The sequence below is a fragment of the Odontesthes bonariensis genome, chromosome 22 (assembly GCF_027942865.1).
Source record: "Odontesthes bonariensis isolate fOdoBon6 chromosome 22, fOdoBon6.hap1, whole genome shotgun sequence".
In the NCBI taxonomy this organism is placed as follows: domain Eukaryota; kingdom Metazoa; phylum Chordata; class Actinopteri; order Atheriniformes; family Atherinopsidae; genus Odontesthes; species Odontesthes bonariensis.
Window position 1 is genome coordinate 10,435,948 of NC_134527.1, and position 14,086 is coordinate 10,450,033.

Below are 14,086 nucleotides of genomic sequence, written 5' to 3' on the forward strand. Positions count from 1 at the left end.
ACAGTATATCCTCTCTGCAAACTTCATCATTCACTCTCCTTCTCTTTGTACTTCTGATAAACAATAGATAAACAACCTATCATTATTATTAGTACGTGTAAATTCCAAGGGAATCCTCCGTATGTGCCTTCTCTGGTCCAAAGGAAAATTTGGTGGCACAACAGGACCCTTTTCTTGTCACTTAGCATCATCCTCATGTTGTGTTCAGTGTCCTTTGTTTCTTTTTTTTCTAAGTTGTAAGAGGGTGGTAAATGGGAAAAGGTGGGGGGAGTATTATGGGTCCACTCATCCGGATGAAATAAACGGCTGGAGAGATCTAGTGTACTGAATGCATCACCAGGTGGGGACTGTCTCAGTACAGTCACATGAAAGACAGCATTAATTTGCTGTCTTTTTTCATCATTTCATCTGGATGATTGAGCTCAAATTTACCCTTCTCTTGCATCTATTCAGTGCCTTTATCTGTTGCTTCTTTTTAAACGATGGACGAATAGCAGATGGCTGGCTTGATGGTGTGAAAAGAGATAAAAGTTTGTATGAGGAGTATTTGACTAAAACATGTCAGAAACTTCAGAAGTAAGTGGGAAAAGTACTTTATCCCCCCTTATTTTTTACATTCACACTTAAGAATGTTAGTTTGACCAAACAATGCCAATTAGACATTCACCCAGTTCGTTTTGCATGTTGGAGGTTTACATATCCTATAACGAGCAGACAACTTTTCCACAAAGAGCTAGGAACACATTGGCTACGCAGGCCACAAATCAGTGCCGTTTGTATGCACACAAAGGATGCATTGAGGGATGGTTTGGATTCTAAGTCTTCTAATGAACAAAAATAACAGGGAAAACGGTGCATACATTTGGGCAATGGCAGAATTTTACACAGAAGTAGCTGCGTAAAGAATGACAGGAAATTATACTTAGTAATGCTTGTTGAACAGTTGTTTTCCTTTGTCTTTTCTTTTTTTTTTTGGCACAGCCTACTCTATTTCCAGCTGTGAAAAGTTGCTAGAGGGTTTCCGCATTTATAGATAATCCGATAACTTTGATCCATACAGACTCCCTGCCCCTACTTGTCATTAGGCTCCCCCTTACTGAGTTTTACAGCTAGTGCTTGTCGTGAGGTAAAATCCATGTCCTCAGTGAGCTAACGTGAAGTTCACTTTCCTTCAACTCATTTTTCAGTTCAGTGAAATTTTAGAAGATTTTGACTTTGGACTGATCAGTCCTGCTATTTGGTGTTAATGGATTTCATCAGTTTTGATGAATGCAGAATTGAAAACAGTATCCGAGCGAGGCGAGAATAATTGTTACCGCCATCCTGTATGTACCGCCATCTGGTAAAACAGTCTGTGAAGTGCACAAAGTGTGAGTGAGTGCCAAAAAGTTGTGATATGTGAGGAGAACTTTACTCCTCCTATAATTCCAGGTGGAGCTTCTCTCCTTTAAGAAACAGAATCACACAACATGGCAGTTTAATGCATATCTACCCCTTAACTCTTTCCTGGGTGAAAGGCGGTTTCATGATAAACAAAAAGTCTGATATGGTTATCTCTTCTCAAGCTGGGAGCAAAACAGAGAAATCTGTATGCAAGCAGCATTTTATAAAGCGGCCGCTCTGACGGCGATGAATGATTTTGCTGCCCAGAGACGATGACATAAAGCTCATACACTGCACGCTGTACTGGATAGAACAGTTTACTTGCGCAAGACACACGATGCTTCGTTATTTCATGTTCTGCTTTGTCTCATTCAGAAAAAATTGTTTTTGTGTGTTCTTGCCAGGTTGTATTCAAGGCAAGTGTGATTTAACTTGTGATCGATTTAACTTGTGGTCATTTGTCCCACTATGCAGTTTGGACTCCTTTTCTCCACAACACTAGCTCTACTGTATCTTCTAAATAAGTACTATGCCTGCAGGAAATAATCTTGTATTTGTGCTTTGCTGAGGTATATTCCAAAATTTTTGTTTAAATTCATACACAAGAAAGTTGAATGATTAATTGTAACTCCATCTTTTGATGTCTGGTACTGTTATCCACTCACTAGTTTCATGCTCATTTGCCTTTTATCGGGTATTCATACATCTAGCTTTTGTTGTTGCGTTGTTTATTTAATTTGTTTCTGACATCACGGCGGAATTTTTATTTATTGACTTCTTTTACTTTATGGCCTCCAAAAGTCTCTATAACTTAAAAAAACAAAAATCACTGGTTTCAGTTTACATTGATGTTGAGAAGGAATGTCCTACAAACTACAATGTTTATATTATTAAATATAAACATTACATATATATAAACATATATATATATGTAACATGTATATATACTGCATAATATGGCTTGATTTCCTTCACTAAAGAGAATGCACCCAGCAACAATGACAACCCAATTTGTTTTATTTGTCTGTTGGTTTGTTTTACGTAGAAACCCAGTGCCTGGTTAAAATATTTCCTTTGTACTCACTGTTCTCCATGATATAGAAAAAACTCCACCTCCCTGTCATGCGTTTTGACCTCAGCCTGAGGTATTGAAGCAGTAGAGTGGCGTATTTGTGCTGTCTAACCCAGCTGGTGAATCTGTGATGGGGTCAGGACATGCGCTGATCTCCCTCCTTTGTTTTGGCCTGTCGGGGCTGTGAACCATATGCTTCAGGACAGCAGCTCAATCTGTTCCAATTAGACCTCCCACCAGGCAGCTGCAGCGGTAGGATGAGCAGGCAATGGTGTAGTGCGGCCCAAACACACAGTGACAGTGGGACCAGCAGCAGCTGCGTAGACGGAGCTTTAGTTGATGGAAGCTGAGGAGTGAGGGAGGAGAAGGTCATAGGTGTGAGCTTGATTTTAAGACTGCATGAAATTGATGTAATAGTCTGGTTATTGTACATCGTAGGGCTTTCTAAAATGAATATTTAGGCTCCAACAACTACTAAATGACAAAGAGAACTGTACTAAAAGAAGAGTTACTGTCTGTGATTGTCAAGTGTGAATTTTGAACAGTATGTTTATTTTTGCAGCCATAAATAATTCAGAAATGAAAAGATAAATGCGTTAGAACTGTCATGCGGCTCTCAGTGTTGAAAATTATGGATGGATTCTGTGAATCATTAGCCGCTTTCGGACAGAGCCGTTCTAAGAATGCAGTTATCAGAACTGTCCTACTCGAATTTCGTTCTGATAACTGTCCTTCCCCAGCGGAACTGTTTCAGTCTGCATTCGCACATGAGTCGGGACCAGGTCGGGACTGATGCGCCACGCGCAGCCGTCTGCATCAGCGACGTGTTACTTTAGCGCCACATTCAACAACAAAACAAAACAAAACAAAACCCGGTAAAAGTAAGGAGAGAACAAAAAACACCACAAAGAAGCTAATATGGCGAGCGGGGAGGCCACCGTGTTCATGGTCTGCATGATGGTGATATTAATCATGGACGATCACATCAGGCGTCTAATATCGAGGCTGGAAGAGCTCACAGAGAGAGTCAGGAGACGAAGGATGGAGCGGAGGCCATACTTTTTCATTTCATGAAGTAAGAAAGGAGAGCAGAGCGATGCCAAGCGAGCCATGATAGCATGACATGGGGCGAAGCTACCGACCACCAAACACCTCCGTCAGATGCGTTCTATAGAACCCAGAAAAGACCCGACCTCGGAGAAGGAGCTGAAATGGTTATAGGAACTGAGGGTGATGGCCCCGAGTTCCTGTATGTCCGAATGCGGGAGAAAACTAGCCTGGGTGCCAGCCAAACTTAGCCTCGCCCATAAAATTTTTGGTCGGGAAGTTCGGTCTGGCTCTGCTCAGTTGGGAAATCATTATGCCCGACATGGAATCGGTCGACCCAATCAGATTGCCAGGGCGGGCTTTATACGATGATGGACAGATGATCAACAGGGACATTATCGACTACGTCACTAAAGAGCGCTTGGTTTGAATTCTGATTGGTTGTAGGTCTATCCAATTGAGCGAAGAGGCATTTTTTCTCCTGGTTCGGTTGAAACACGCCCCATACTCAAAACTCTATTGAGCGGTATCAGACTCACATTGTGACTAGAATCGTGAGTATGACGTAGTCAGGCTAGGAGAAAACGGCCCCGTGGATTAAAAGGTTATTAGAACTGCCAAAGGTTCCTACAGTCCGAAAGCGGCTATTGTAACTATTTAGACATTCAAGGATACATCAGTCCTCCATTATGAATAATCCACTCAAGAGTAGAATTCTAGTATAGCTGACCAAAATCCTTCTTACAACCTTAGTACCAAAAAAGTTGGGAGACTAAATGTAAAGTAAATAAACGTATCAATCCCAGTTCGTCTTTGTCGTATTTTGCATTTCATGTCGTGCTAAATGTTTTCAGTTGGTGAAAAGTCTTGACTGAAGGCTGTCAGTCTTATTTTCAAATTTTTCTATTTTTTTTTTTTTTAAAGATTAAACTCTTGTCAGATGTCCCTGGTTGGATCTCCAGTAAGCTCAAGACTTGCAAAGTTCTCCCCGTTTCATTTGAGTAAAGTTTCACTTGCCTCCAGATTTGAATGTTTTGTTCAACTGTTGAATTTGCCTTCTCAATCACTCCGAGGGTGCCAGATTTATACTCAGGGGTAAAAGTTAATTAAACAGCTTCTAATTTCTTCAAGTCACTCTCTGCCACTCTCACCTTACTGCTATCTTACATCCTTGTCCAACGTCATTAGATTGTCTGTAAGGCATTCCCTCGCTGCCACTGATTCTACATATCCATCTGCTTGTAGGACAACACGAAACATATTACAAAAATCTGAGATCCCTAAATTTTTTTTCTTGGTAGCTTTTTTTTCAGAATTTGATTTAATCCCATTAAAAGGTGCTACTTTGTTAGGTCAGCCCTGAAGGTAAAATGGGAGAGTTGGTAATTCAGCTAGAGAGTTGGTGCAAAGCTATTTAATCATCTTAAGAGGAAAAAAAGTAAACTTATCAGACAAATCCGTTGCTGAGTAATTGCCTTTGCTAATTCCATTTTCCAATTTCCTGGTGCATTGTTTTCAGCAGGACCCTAAATCCAGGTCCGCCAAGGCCATCCCCTAATGTGTACAATGATGCTGAATAGTGGAAATTAAGCACCGCATTTGGTAGAATAGTTTGCCCCTGCTGTGTAGATTGATAGCTGTAGCATCCATTAAAAGTGGTGAGAGGTGGAATCTCAGTGAGATCAAATAAGTGAAGGTCTGGAAGCGTTGTTTTGTTTGACAGCCACCAGATTGCTTCTATTAATCATCACTCAGCCTGCAATCTGCTTCGCCAAAATGATTACCCCGAGTAAAACAAAAGCATCATTAAACAGGTGAATTTTGTTCTATTTGTCTGTGTGTGTTGATGGGGTGACAGCCTATGTTTGTGCGTACTTTATGTGTTTTATAAGTTAATCTGCCGGTCTCATTTATATCTTGTATTTATCTATGATAAAAAGTGATTGTGAGCACAGACGCTTACAGCAAAATAAAACCTGATTTGTGAAATTGTTTGCATGGAGATCATTTTCAAATGTCTGCTGTCGTCTGGTTGGATGCGGGGTTGTCCCGGCGATGGGGCCCTTTCTGCCTGCTTGTGATCCCTGGGGGGGTGGCGGTTGCCCTCTGCACTCTGAGACTGAGCACAATTCATGTAAAACCTGACCCATATATTTTGCATGTTCGTGCACACACACACACACACACATTCATCCACTCAGTCACATGCTTATCATACAGCTGCTGTGTCGTCCTGTGGTTTCAAACCATCCGTTTCTACAGTTATGTTCTATGTGCTCGCTGCTGGTGCTGTTGTTGTTTGTGCCCTTTTTTCTCTCTCTCTGTCTGTCTATCTGCATGTGCTTCTGATGATTCTTCACCTGGTTTCCCCACAGAGGCCATTGGATGTTTTATGTTTAGTCTTCCTACAGATGTAGCAGCAAGTTGTCTGGTTTTGTGTTTTTTTTTCTCATTGTCTTCTCCTATCATTTCTTTGTATCTCTGTTGTTTCCCTGTCTTTTTCTTTGCTCTCCTTCTTCTCTTGCCTCCCCCCCCCCATCAGGTTCGGCATTAATATGTATAAAGTATACTAACAAAAATAAATAAATGAGCAATACTTGGGCGTCGAGGGGAGCTTTACATTCATAAAGCTTCCCTTGGCAAAGCAAATGTGTTTGGCATAAAATGGTATTCAGATTAGAATTCTGCCTGCCTCCCGGACAGGACAAGCTAAACAAAAAAAAAAAACAAAAAAAAAAAAGAAAATGGCTGGATGGATGTTTACTACTGGCACTGTACCCGTGTCACTTGCACTATGCAGCATGAGAGCAGTTCCATGTGTGTCAAACTGTGACAGTGCAGAGGTACCACGTTCATTGAAAACTGACCTGATGGGTTCTTGACCAAGCATTAAGCGATGAGTTGGGAAGGAAATTATGTTTTTTTTTTTTCACACCTCTGCTGTGTGAAAAGAGCTTAACTTCCAACCTATTACCATTCGACCAATGCATAAAATTATCAGACAGAAGCAACAAGCTGTTGGCTGTTTGGATGACTTCACACAAGCATGTGTCCACAGCGTCTGCACTGAGATGAGATCTATGCAAATGGATATGAATGAGCAATAAGAATGATTTATTGCAGTAATTTTACACTGTGAAATTTTAGAATATATGTGAAATATTGAAACTTTTCAAATATGGACAACCATTTCTATTATTAATAAGAGCCATTTTATTTATTCATATATGTTGGATCATACTACCTGACAATGGTAATGATAGCATTTGATAGCCAGGTAACGTGGTTGAGGTGAAGGTCTTGTGCTTAAAGTCAAGACGGACTTCCTTGAATCCTGCCACACGGTATTCATAATTGTTATTCAACTGTTGAGGAGTTCGAAAAGTGATTTAATTGTCCTCAGCCTGCTGAAAGTAAAATGTGCATATGGAATATACATGGCTCATTAGCACAAGTAGAAATAAAACTGAATTTTTATGTTAAAGTTGATCTGTAAAGTGGGTTTGAAAGCACCATCTCACCACTCACATTTAAATTCATACACTTCCAATTACCAATCTCCAAAAGAGATTCCTTACGAGTGGGCACATTCTCTCATCGAGGTTGTATTCAGTCATTCTGACTTTTGCAAGGAAAGCGGCAAACAAAGAAACTGTATATTTAGTATAATGATCATATAGTGATAAAACAACATCTGATTTCTAAGCATTTGCAAAAGCGTCGTGTTGGGTTTGTTCTGTCTATTGATGGAATACTTTTTGATTTAATTAAATTTATATACTTAATTTGACATTTAATCTCTGAATATACCGATACCTTATCAATCTATTGATGTATGTGAATAAATCCAGATACATCAAATGATGGATAAGGGGATGAGATGCAATAAGGGAGTCTTATTGAAAATTAACTGGTGGCACAGCTGTTAAACATAAAAAGTATAACCTTCGGCTGTGAGGACTTTTGTATGTTTTGCAAACATTACATAATGTAAATAGATTGTAGACCTTGGCTCGCCATTCTTGGCTCATGCTAATGTTTTTTTTTCCTTGTAACTACGTTTATACAGGTTTATTGTTTTGTAATGACCTCCATCTGTAAGTTGTTCAACAGGCAGAAGTCACTTTGAATCTTTACAGTTACATGATAATGAAATTTCAGCGGAGACGTACCAAACAAATTAAGTGCAAGAGACCGACACTGTGGAGGATTTTTGTTTTCCTCTCGGGTCTGTAAAACTAGCCTGTGTGAAATATGCTGCCAGTAAACCATTAAGGTTATCAGTGCCTTACCGTTCATTCTCGGTGCTCCTCTGTTTTCAGTTTGTAGAGGAGAAAGGAAGAAGTTGTGAAAGAAAATCTTGTTCCAGCTTCACAAAACAACCCAAAACATGATAGAATCACTGATGCTCTGACTGTGAAGAATGGTACACTTTAATCTTACAAGTGTTTGTCACGCGTTTTAGACGGTACTTCGGTAAAGCATTGCACAAAGTGTGGTTTAAAGTTGTGCCTTTAAAGGGATAGTTCGGGATATTTGACATGAATCTGTATGGCATCACCATAACCAGTGTCGTGCATTCAAACTGACTTACCCCCGACAGTGTCCTGTGAGCCGAGTTTTTGTCCAGTGTTGGTCAAGGCGAAAGTAGTCCGGCTTGTTTGCTGGGGTCAAGAAATTAGCGCGTTTTTCTTCCCAAAACAGTACGTGTGCTAAAGAGTGATTTATTTCATCACAAAAACCGAAGCCGGCAAAAGTCACTCCTCGTTATCACTTGGGCCCTATACTGTCTCTCATTGTGTATCAGTGCGCACGTCATTCTGACCGCGAGCTGTGCGCACGAGTCTTTCTGTTCTTTGGCAGTGCTCAACACTTACTCTGCAGACAACTGGCCATCGGGTCCAGCTGGTCTGGGACGCCTCTTCCAGTTGATCTTGGGAACATGGAAAAAAGTTCTCAAGACGCCTGCATTCAGGAGTGCAGGGAAGTCACCGTTATTTGTGATGCAGGCAGCAGCTGTCCCGCGGCCGCCGACATCCTCATCTATGGAAAGGTTTTGTATCTGGGGCATAACTAAATCCCACTCGTGTCAGCAGTAACATTCCACCTCTGTCTGCATTACTTCGCACTTCAAACAAGTGCACCAGGATTTGTCGGCCACCCTGGGTATCGCAGCTCCAGCAGTGGCTCCAGCTTCTGTTTCCATCACTTCTCTGTCCACCCTCTCTCTTTCTGCCCGATCTAAGTCCATTTGGCGAACTTCCTCCTCAGTATAAACGGGTTCATGAAGATACCCCCTTGGCTCTGAAGGGAAGTCAATATGTTCCTCGTCGCTCTCGTTGTCAGACATCTTCCCGAGCAGTAAACAAAGTGAACTCGTGCGCACAGCTCGCGGTCAGAATGACGTGCGCACTGATACACAATGAGAGACAGTATAGGGCCCAAGTGATAACGAGGAGTGACTTTTGCCGGCTTCGGTTTTTGTGATGAAATAAATCACTCTTTAGCACACGTACTGTTTTGGGAAGAAAAACGCGCTAATTTCTTGACCCCAGCAAACAAGCCGGACTACTTTCGCCTTGACCAACACTGGACAAAAACTCGGCTCACAGGACACTGTCGGGGGTAAGTCAGTTTGAGTGCACGACACTGGTTATGGTGATGCCATACAGATTCATGTCAAATATCCCGAACTATCCCTTTAAGCTCTGTATTGCATTGTGTCTTGTCTGTGCCCTGGTTCTCACATTTCCAGACTGATGCTGTTTGTAACTGCAAAGAATTATTCAAGCAGGGGAAAGCAAAGATAACTGAATAAAAAAGTCAGCAGAAAAATTCGGTGTCAGAAAATAGCAACTGGATCAGGATCCATAGACAATAGATAGACCACAGTTATTAAAGGTGCACATAACAGAGGAGAAGAGTTAGAGAAAGTTTGTCCACTGAATGCACTTGTAAAAAATACTGATAATATATATAGTTTATAATACAGAATATTTGTTATTGAATGGATCAACATATATGAGAACTTTGATTGTTTTGGTCACATGAATGAGGTTGTCTCCTGTTTACTTGTTACATCACAGTGTCAAAATAAAGGTTCCTTATGTGGAGTCCAATTCCAGTTTGCCATATATGCCTACTGTTGCTTGATCAGAACTCAGTGGCCAGTAGCCATTCTTCTATTTAAGAAACAGACACTGTGAAATATTTACTGCAGGTGCTGTCACTTTCATAGCACTTGTTGCAAATAGTAACCAAGGAAATGGAATAGAAACTTGTTCAACCACAGAAATGTGTGTCTTTAAAATGCATTTTACTTTGTCAGTGAGCGTACTCTAAACACCAACCACTTTTTCCCAGACGCTGTATCCAGTTCCTTGCGTGAAAGTCCTGTGTTTGATAAAAACATTTGTTTCCTCACCAAAAATTAGCTATAGTTAATGAACAAGGGCATAAGTCCAGCACGTTGAGTGTATTTGTTACTTTTCAATAAGAAAAGCCTGTTAGTGGTGGTAACAAAAAACTAGATTTTAGAAAGCAGGTCATCTCCACCCTGGATCCTGAGCAGATCCTATACCAACAACAGCTTTAAATGACATAAATTGAATAAACTTCTGTTACCCCATATGTAACTATAATTTTAGGCAAAGTGACCTCAGATAGATTTTCATAAACAATTTCTTTGGTTATTGATTTGATTCAGACACACCTAGCAGCAGGGATTACATATTTAGTATTCGATGCTTTCCTAAGACTTTTTCCAAGGTTTTATTGTACAACAAGATTAAGATACAAAATACTTAAGTTGGAATTTATGAATAGTACGTGGAATCTAGGACAGCAGGAGGCATAACCTGCAGATATGAGATTTTCAGACACCATCCGATCAAATCAAAGGTTGGCACACATTTACTGGGGCACAAATAATCTAAATAAAGTTTGGTGTGTGAAGAATTGGAATAAAGTTTTGCTGTTAGACTTTGATGCCGCATGAAGGCAAAATGTGGCATGATGGATGATAGGAAAGGCCCAGAGACTAGATCCTGGTGGTGGGCTTCTGTTGAAGCTGCATCTTGTGGAGAACGACAGCAGAAGTGAGATTTTAAAAGGACGGAAAAGAGACGGATTGGCTCCGTGAGAAAGGAATCAGGAAGGTCATGGACCAAAGCAATGATGTCATTAATAAAGTGTAAGGTTTGACAGCGTGGGAAAGAAGTAGTATTAAGAAAGAGAAAACAAAATGGACCAGGTCTATCCTATTTAACTTTTGACAAAGGTTAATTTTATATACTTCCAATGTCTGTTAAACAAACTCAAGACTTGACTTAACTTCAATGCATTCTTTTCTTTTTTTGTTTTGAGGTAGCCATGCAGGTGTCTCTTATATGTCCATGTGACAAAGATCAAAGAAACTGAAACTGTAATCTTTGTTTTTGAGCACTGTAGGAAGTGGGGTGTATTAGTGTGTGGAGCTTCATATCTGTTCTCAGTAGAGCGCAATGGAAGTATCTGAGTTGATAAAAAGCTACTTACTAGGTCACCGGTGAATCTGAAAGAAGAAAGATTGAACCCCTGCGAATTGAACAGTTTGAACAGAGCTACATAAAACTCTACTTTGCCTCTATCTTTCACTGCCTCCCTAAATTAAGCTGGTTCATCCACACAATTCTCTTTGCTCCAAATCTGTCCACAGCCATTTCATCCATTCTGTCAGCTTCAGATGAACCATAAATACAGTGACATGGTAGATCCTCTGCTTTGAGAAAGTCCCTGTTCTTCCTCTCTATCCTTCCTTTTGTTCACCTGCACCATGTGCTCCTGTAGATTAGAGTTGCCATTTGTCTCCCGGATACCCCAGGTGAATAGTGTAAGCATTCGTGCATGTCCCAAGCTGAGGCTAAACCAAGGTTAACTGAATGCCGACTTGAGCCAAGCCACCAAGGAACTCTGAGCCAGCTTGTGTGACACACTCTTCATATATTTGCAAATCTAAATCTCCAAGCCTGGGGTTTGGTCTTCCCTCAGAGAGTAGGACAAGGAGTTTTGGTCCTTTATTATTTCATATTTCGGCTGAACATTTGAGAGAGGGTGCATTAATATAATAGCTTGTAGCCTCTTTGGGTGTCCCTCTTCTCTCAGATTTTGATTGGTGGCTCAGGGACTCAGGCAGGAGCCTATTACCACAGTTATCTCACCACACCACATGCCCAGCAGCAGCCAAAGCTACCTGAGCTGTCTGTTGATTTGCACTATAAGTGGATGGATTGAAAGTACCTGAACTAGGTCAATTTAGGAAGCAGACTTATCACCGAAAGGTCACCGTCACAATGGATCTTCTCATAGGACTTTACTAAGAAGCATTACACTGCAAGATCACATACAAACATTGTTTGAATGAATTAGACATCTGCCTCTTTTAGAGGTATCTCCCATACGTCTTGGCTGAAACAATTAAGCTCAACTAGGTTTTATGGAGAGTTGTTAGTGCACAGCCGTAATCACATCTGTCCAGAGATGCTCTACTAAGTTCCCTCTAATCTTACTGCTCTCTCTATCCATGTCACAGAAACTCATCCCCACATGCCACAGTTTCCTTTACAAACCAAACCAGCAAGCTTAATCAGCTTTTGGCTTTTATGCTCATAATCCAAAGAACCATCCGCTCATTTAAATCAGGGTTTAAAACATTACTGTTTACAGAGTGGCTTTCCAGTAAATTGGATTCAGAAGTTCCTCTGAACGCTGATTAAATATTGACACTATTGTCTGTAACTACTATCTTCCTGTTAATGTCTTTTAAATAAACTTATTCTTCACTTTTATTTTTCATAATTTTTTCACCATGAAGTTTTTTCTTTTTTTCTGTTACAGGTACACGTGAAGCATTTTGAACTGTGCTACACAAATAAACTTGCTTTACTTTATTTTGTTTACCAGGTGATTCAGTCCTTTGAGGATTTAGCATTTTAATTTTGAGAGTCGTTCGAATTTTTGCAAATTTTGGCCTGATTGGTTGAGTTCTGCACTGGTGGCTGTTCATCTTTAAGGTTCACTCATTTCCAGAAAGTACCTCTGGATTGCAATTATGGTGACCATTGTCGGTAATCCATCTCACCAAAGCACTTCATCCCAGATTACTCAGTTTGACTAGGTAACCAGATGTGGGACATCTGATGGTTCCATATTCTTGTATTCTATAAGGATGGAGGCTAGTGTGCGTTTCGGCAATTTATTCATATATATATAAGCAGCTGCTTGCTGTCTGTATAAGGTCTGTATCCAATAAATTGCCTACTTAATTAGATCCACCAATGATGGATTCCAGTCAAATTGTTGAAGCATTGATATAATTTGTATGGATCAAAATGTCATAACAAAGGCTATGATACACAGGCAAACTGATTATTACTCTCTAAGACTTCAGTAAAAAGGCGTTCTTGCTTCGACATTGTGTGTAGACTGTCCTTTTTTAAGGTGAAAGAAAAATATTTCCAACTAAATCTGTAAATATAGAAACTCTTTTTGTATCAATTTTAATCACATGAAATGTATAATTTCTCCTTTTAATCAAAACAAAAATGGAGTTTATTTTGTTAATTTTGTTAATTTTACAGCATTAACTTTTCCTTTGTTGTTCTCTTTGTCTCCTTCAGACTCTCACGGAATGGATCTGTTTGCAGTTGCAGTGCATGAGTTCGGTCATGCCATTGGCCTGGTCCACACCTCAGCTATGGAGTCCATCATGAGACCGTATTACCAGGGTCCTGTGGGAGACCCTCTGAAATATGATCTACCCTATGAGGACAAAGTCCGTGTCTGGCAGCTCTACGGTATGAAGGGTCACTGGTCAAATGACTATGTGTGTATGTGCGTGTTGCAGTGAAAGATACAGAAGAGGGAAAACTTGCATTCCCATCCCATTTCCATAATTAAATCTGACATTGTTACGATATAAGCACTCTGTTTTTCATTAGTACACGGGGGGAAATGCTGCTGCTGTTACAGTGTAACAAAGTGGCAACATAACTATGAGGGAGCACCTCAACAACATGACAGTAACAACATGTAAGTTCAAAAGGAAGCCGCTGTTTCAGGAACTCTATACTACAGCTCTGAACCATTATCGGCTGGTCATAAACTTAATTTTTACTCAGTCTTATCACATGAACATGAAACTAGACTGAGTGCTCGCAAAATTTGCTCTTCTCTGACCTATACATGCATCAGCAGAATGGTGATCAGTGGAGCAATGGAATCACCTATTTTTTGGTGCAAGCAGAAGAGACTGAAGGTACAAAGGTCTCCCTGTGCAGGAAGCAGCAGTGGATGAGTTCTACAGAGCATGGGTATTGATTTAATGAAAACATGGATGGAGTTAACTGGACCTTTTTATATCAATTGGCCATATCGTACCCCCGCTTTACATACAGGAAGTGGCAATCAGAAGTTGAAGTGGAGTCAGAAACAAGAAATAGAAGGATGAATATTAGGAGAGTGGACTGCAGGCTTCCATAATGGGATGGGTTTAGTTTGAATGAAACTGAGTCCCGTGAAGTGGAGTGTAGTGAGATTTGTGAGCTA

The 14,086-nt window shown here is 40.4% G+C and overlaps 1 protein-coding gene across 1 annotated transcript in view; it reads left to right on the top strand.

Moving 5' to 3' along the window:
* LOC142372481 (matrix metalloproteinase-17-like) overlaps positions 1-14,086 on the top strand; it is a 72,843-nt gene that overhangs the window by 45,895 nt on the left and 12,862 nt on the right. The window contains exon 5 of the mRNA XM_075455392.1: positions 13,159-13,335. Within this exon, the coding sequence (XP_075311507.1) occupies positions 13,159-13,335 (177 nt within the window). The remainder of the gene's footprint in view (positions 1-13,158; positions 13,336-14,086) is intronic.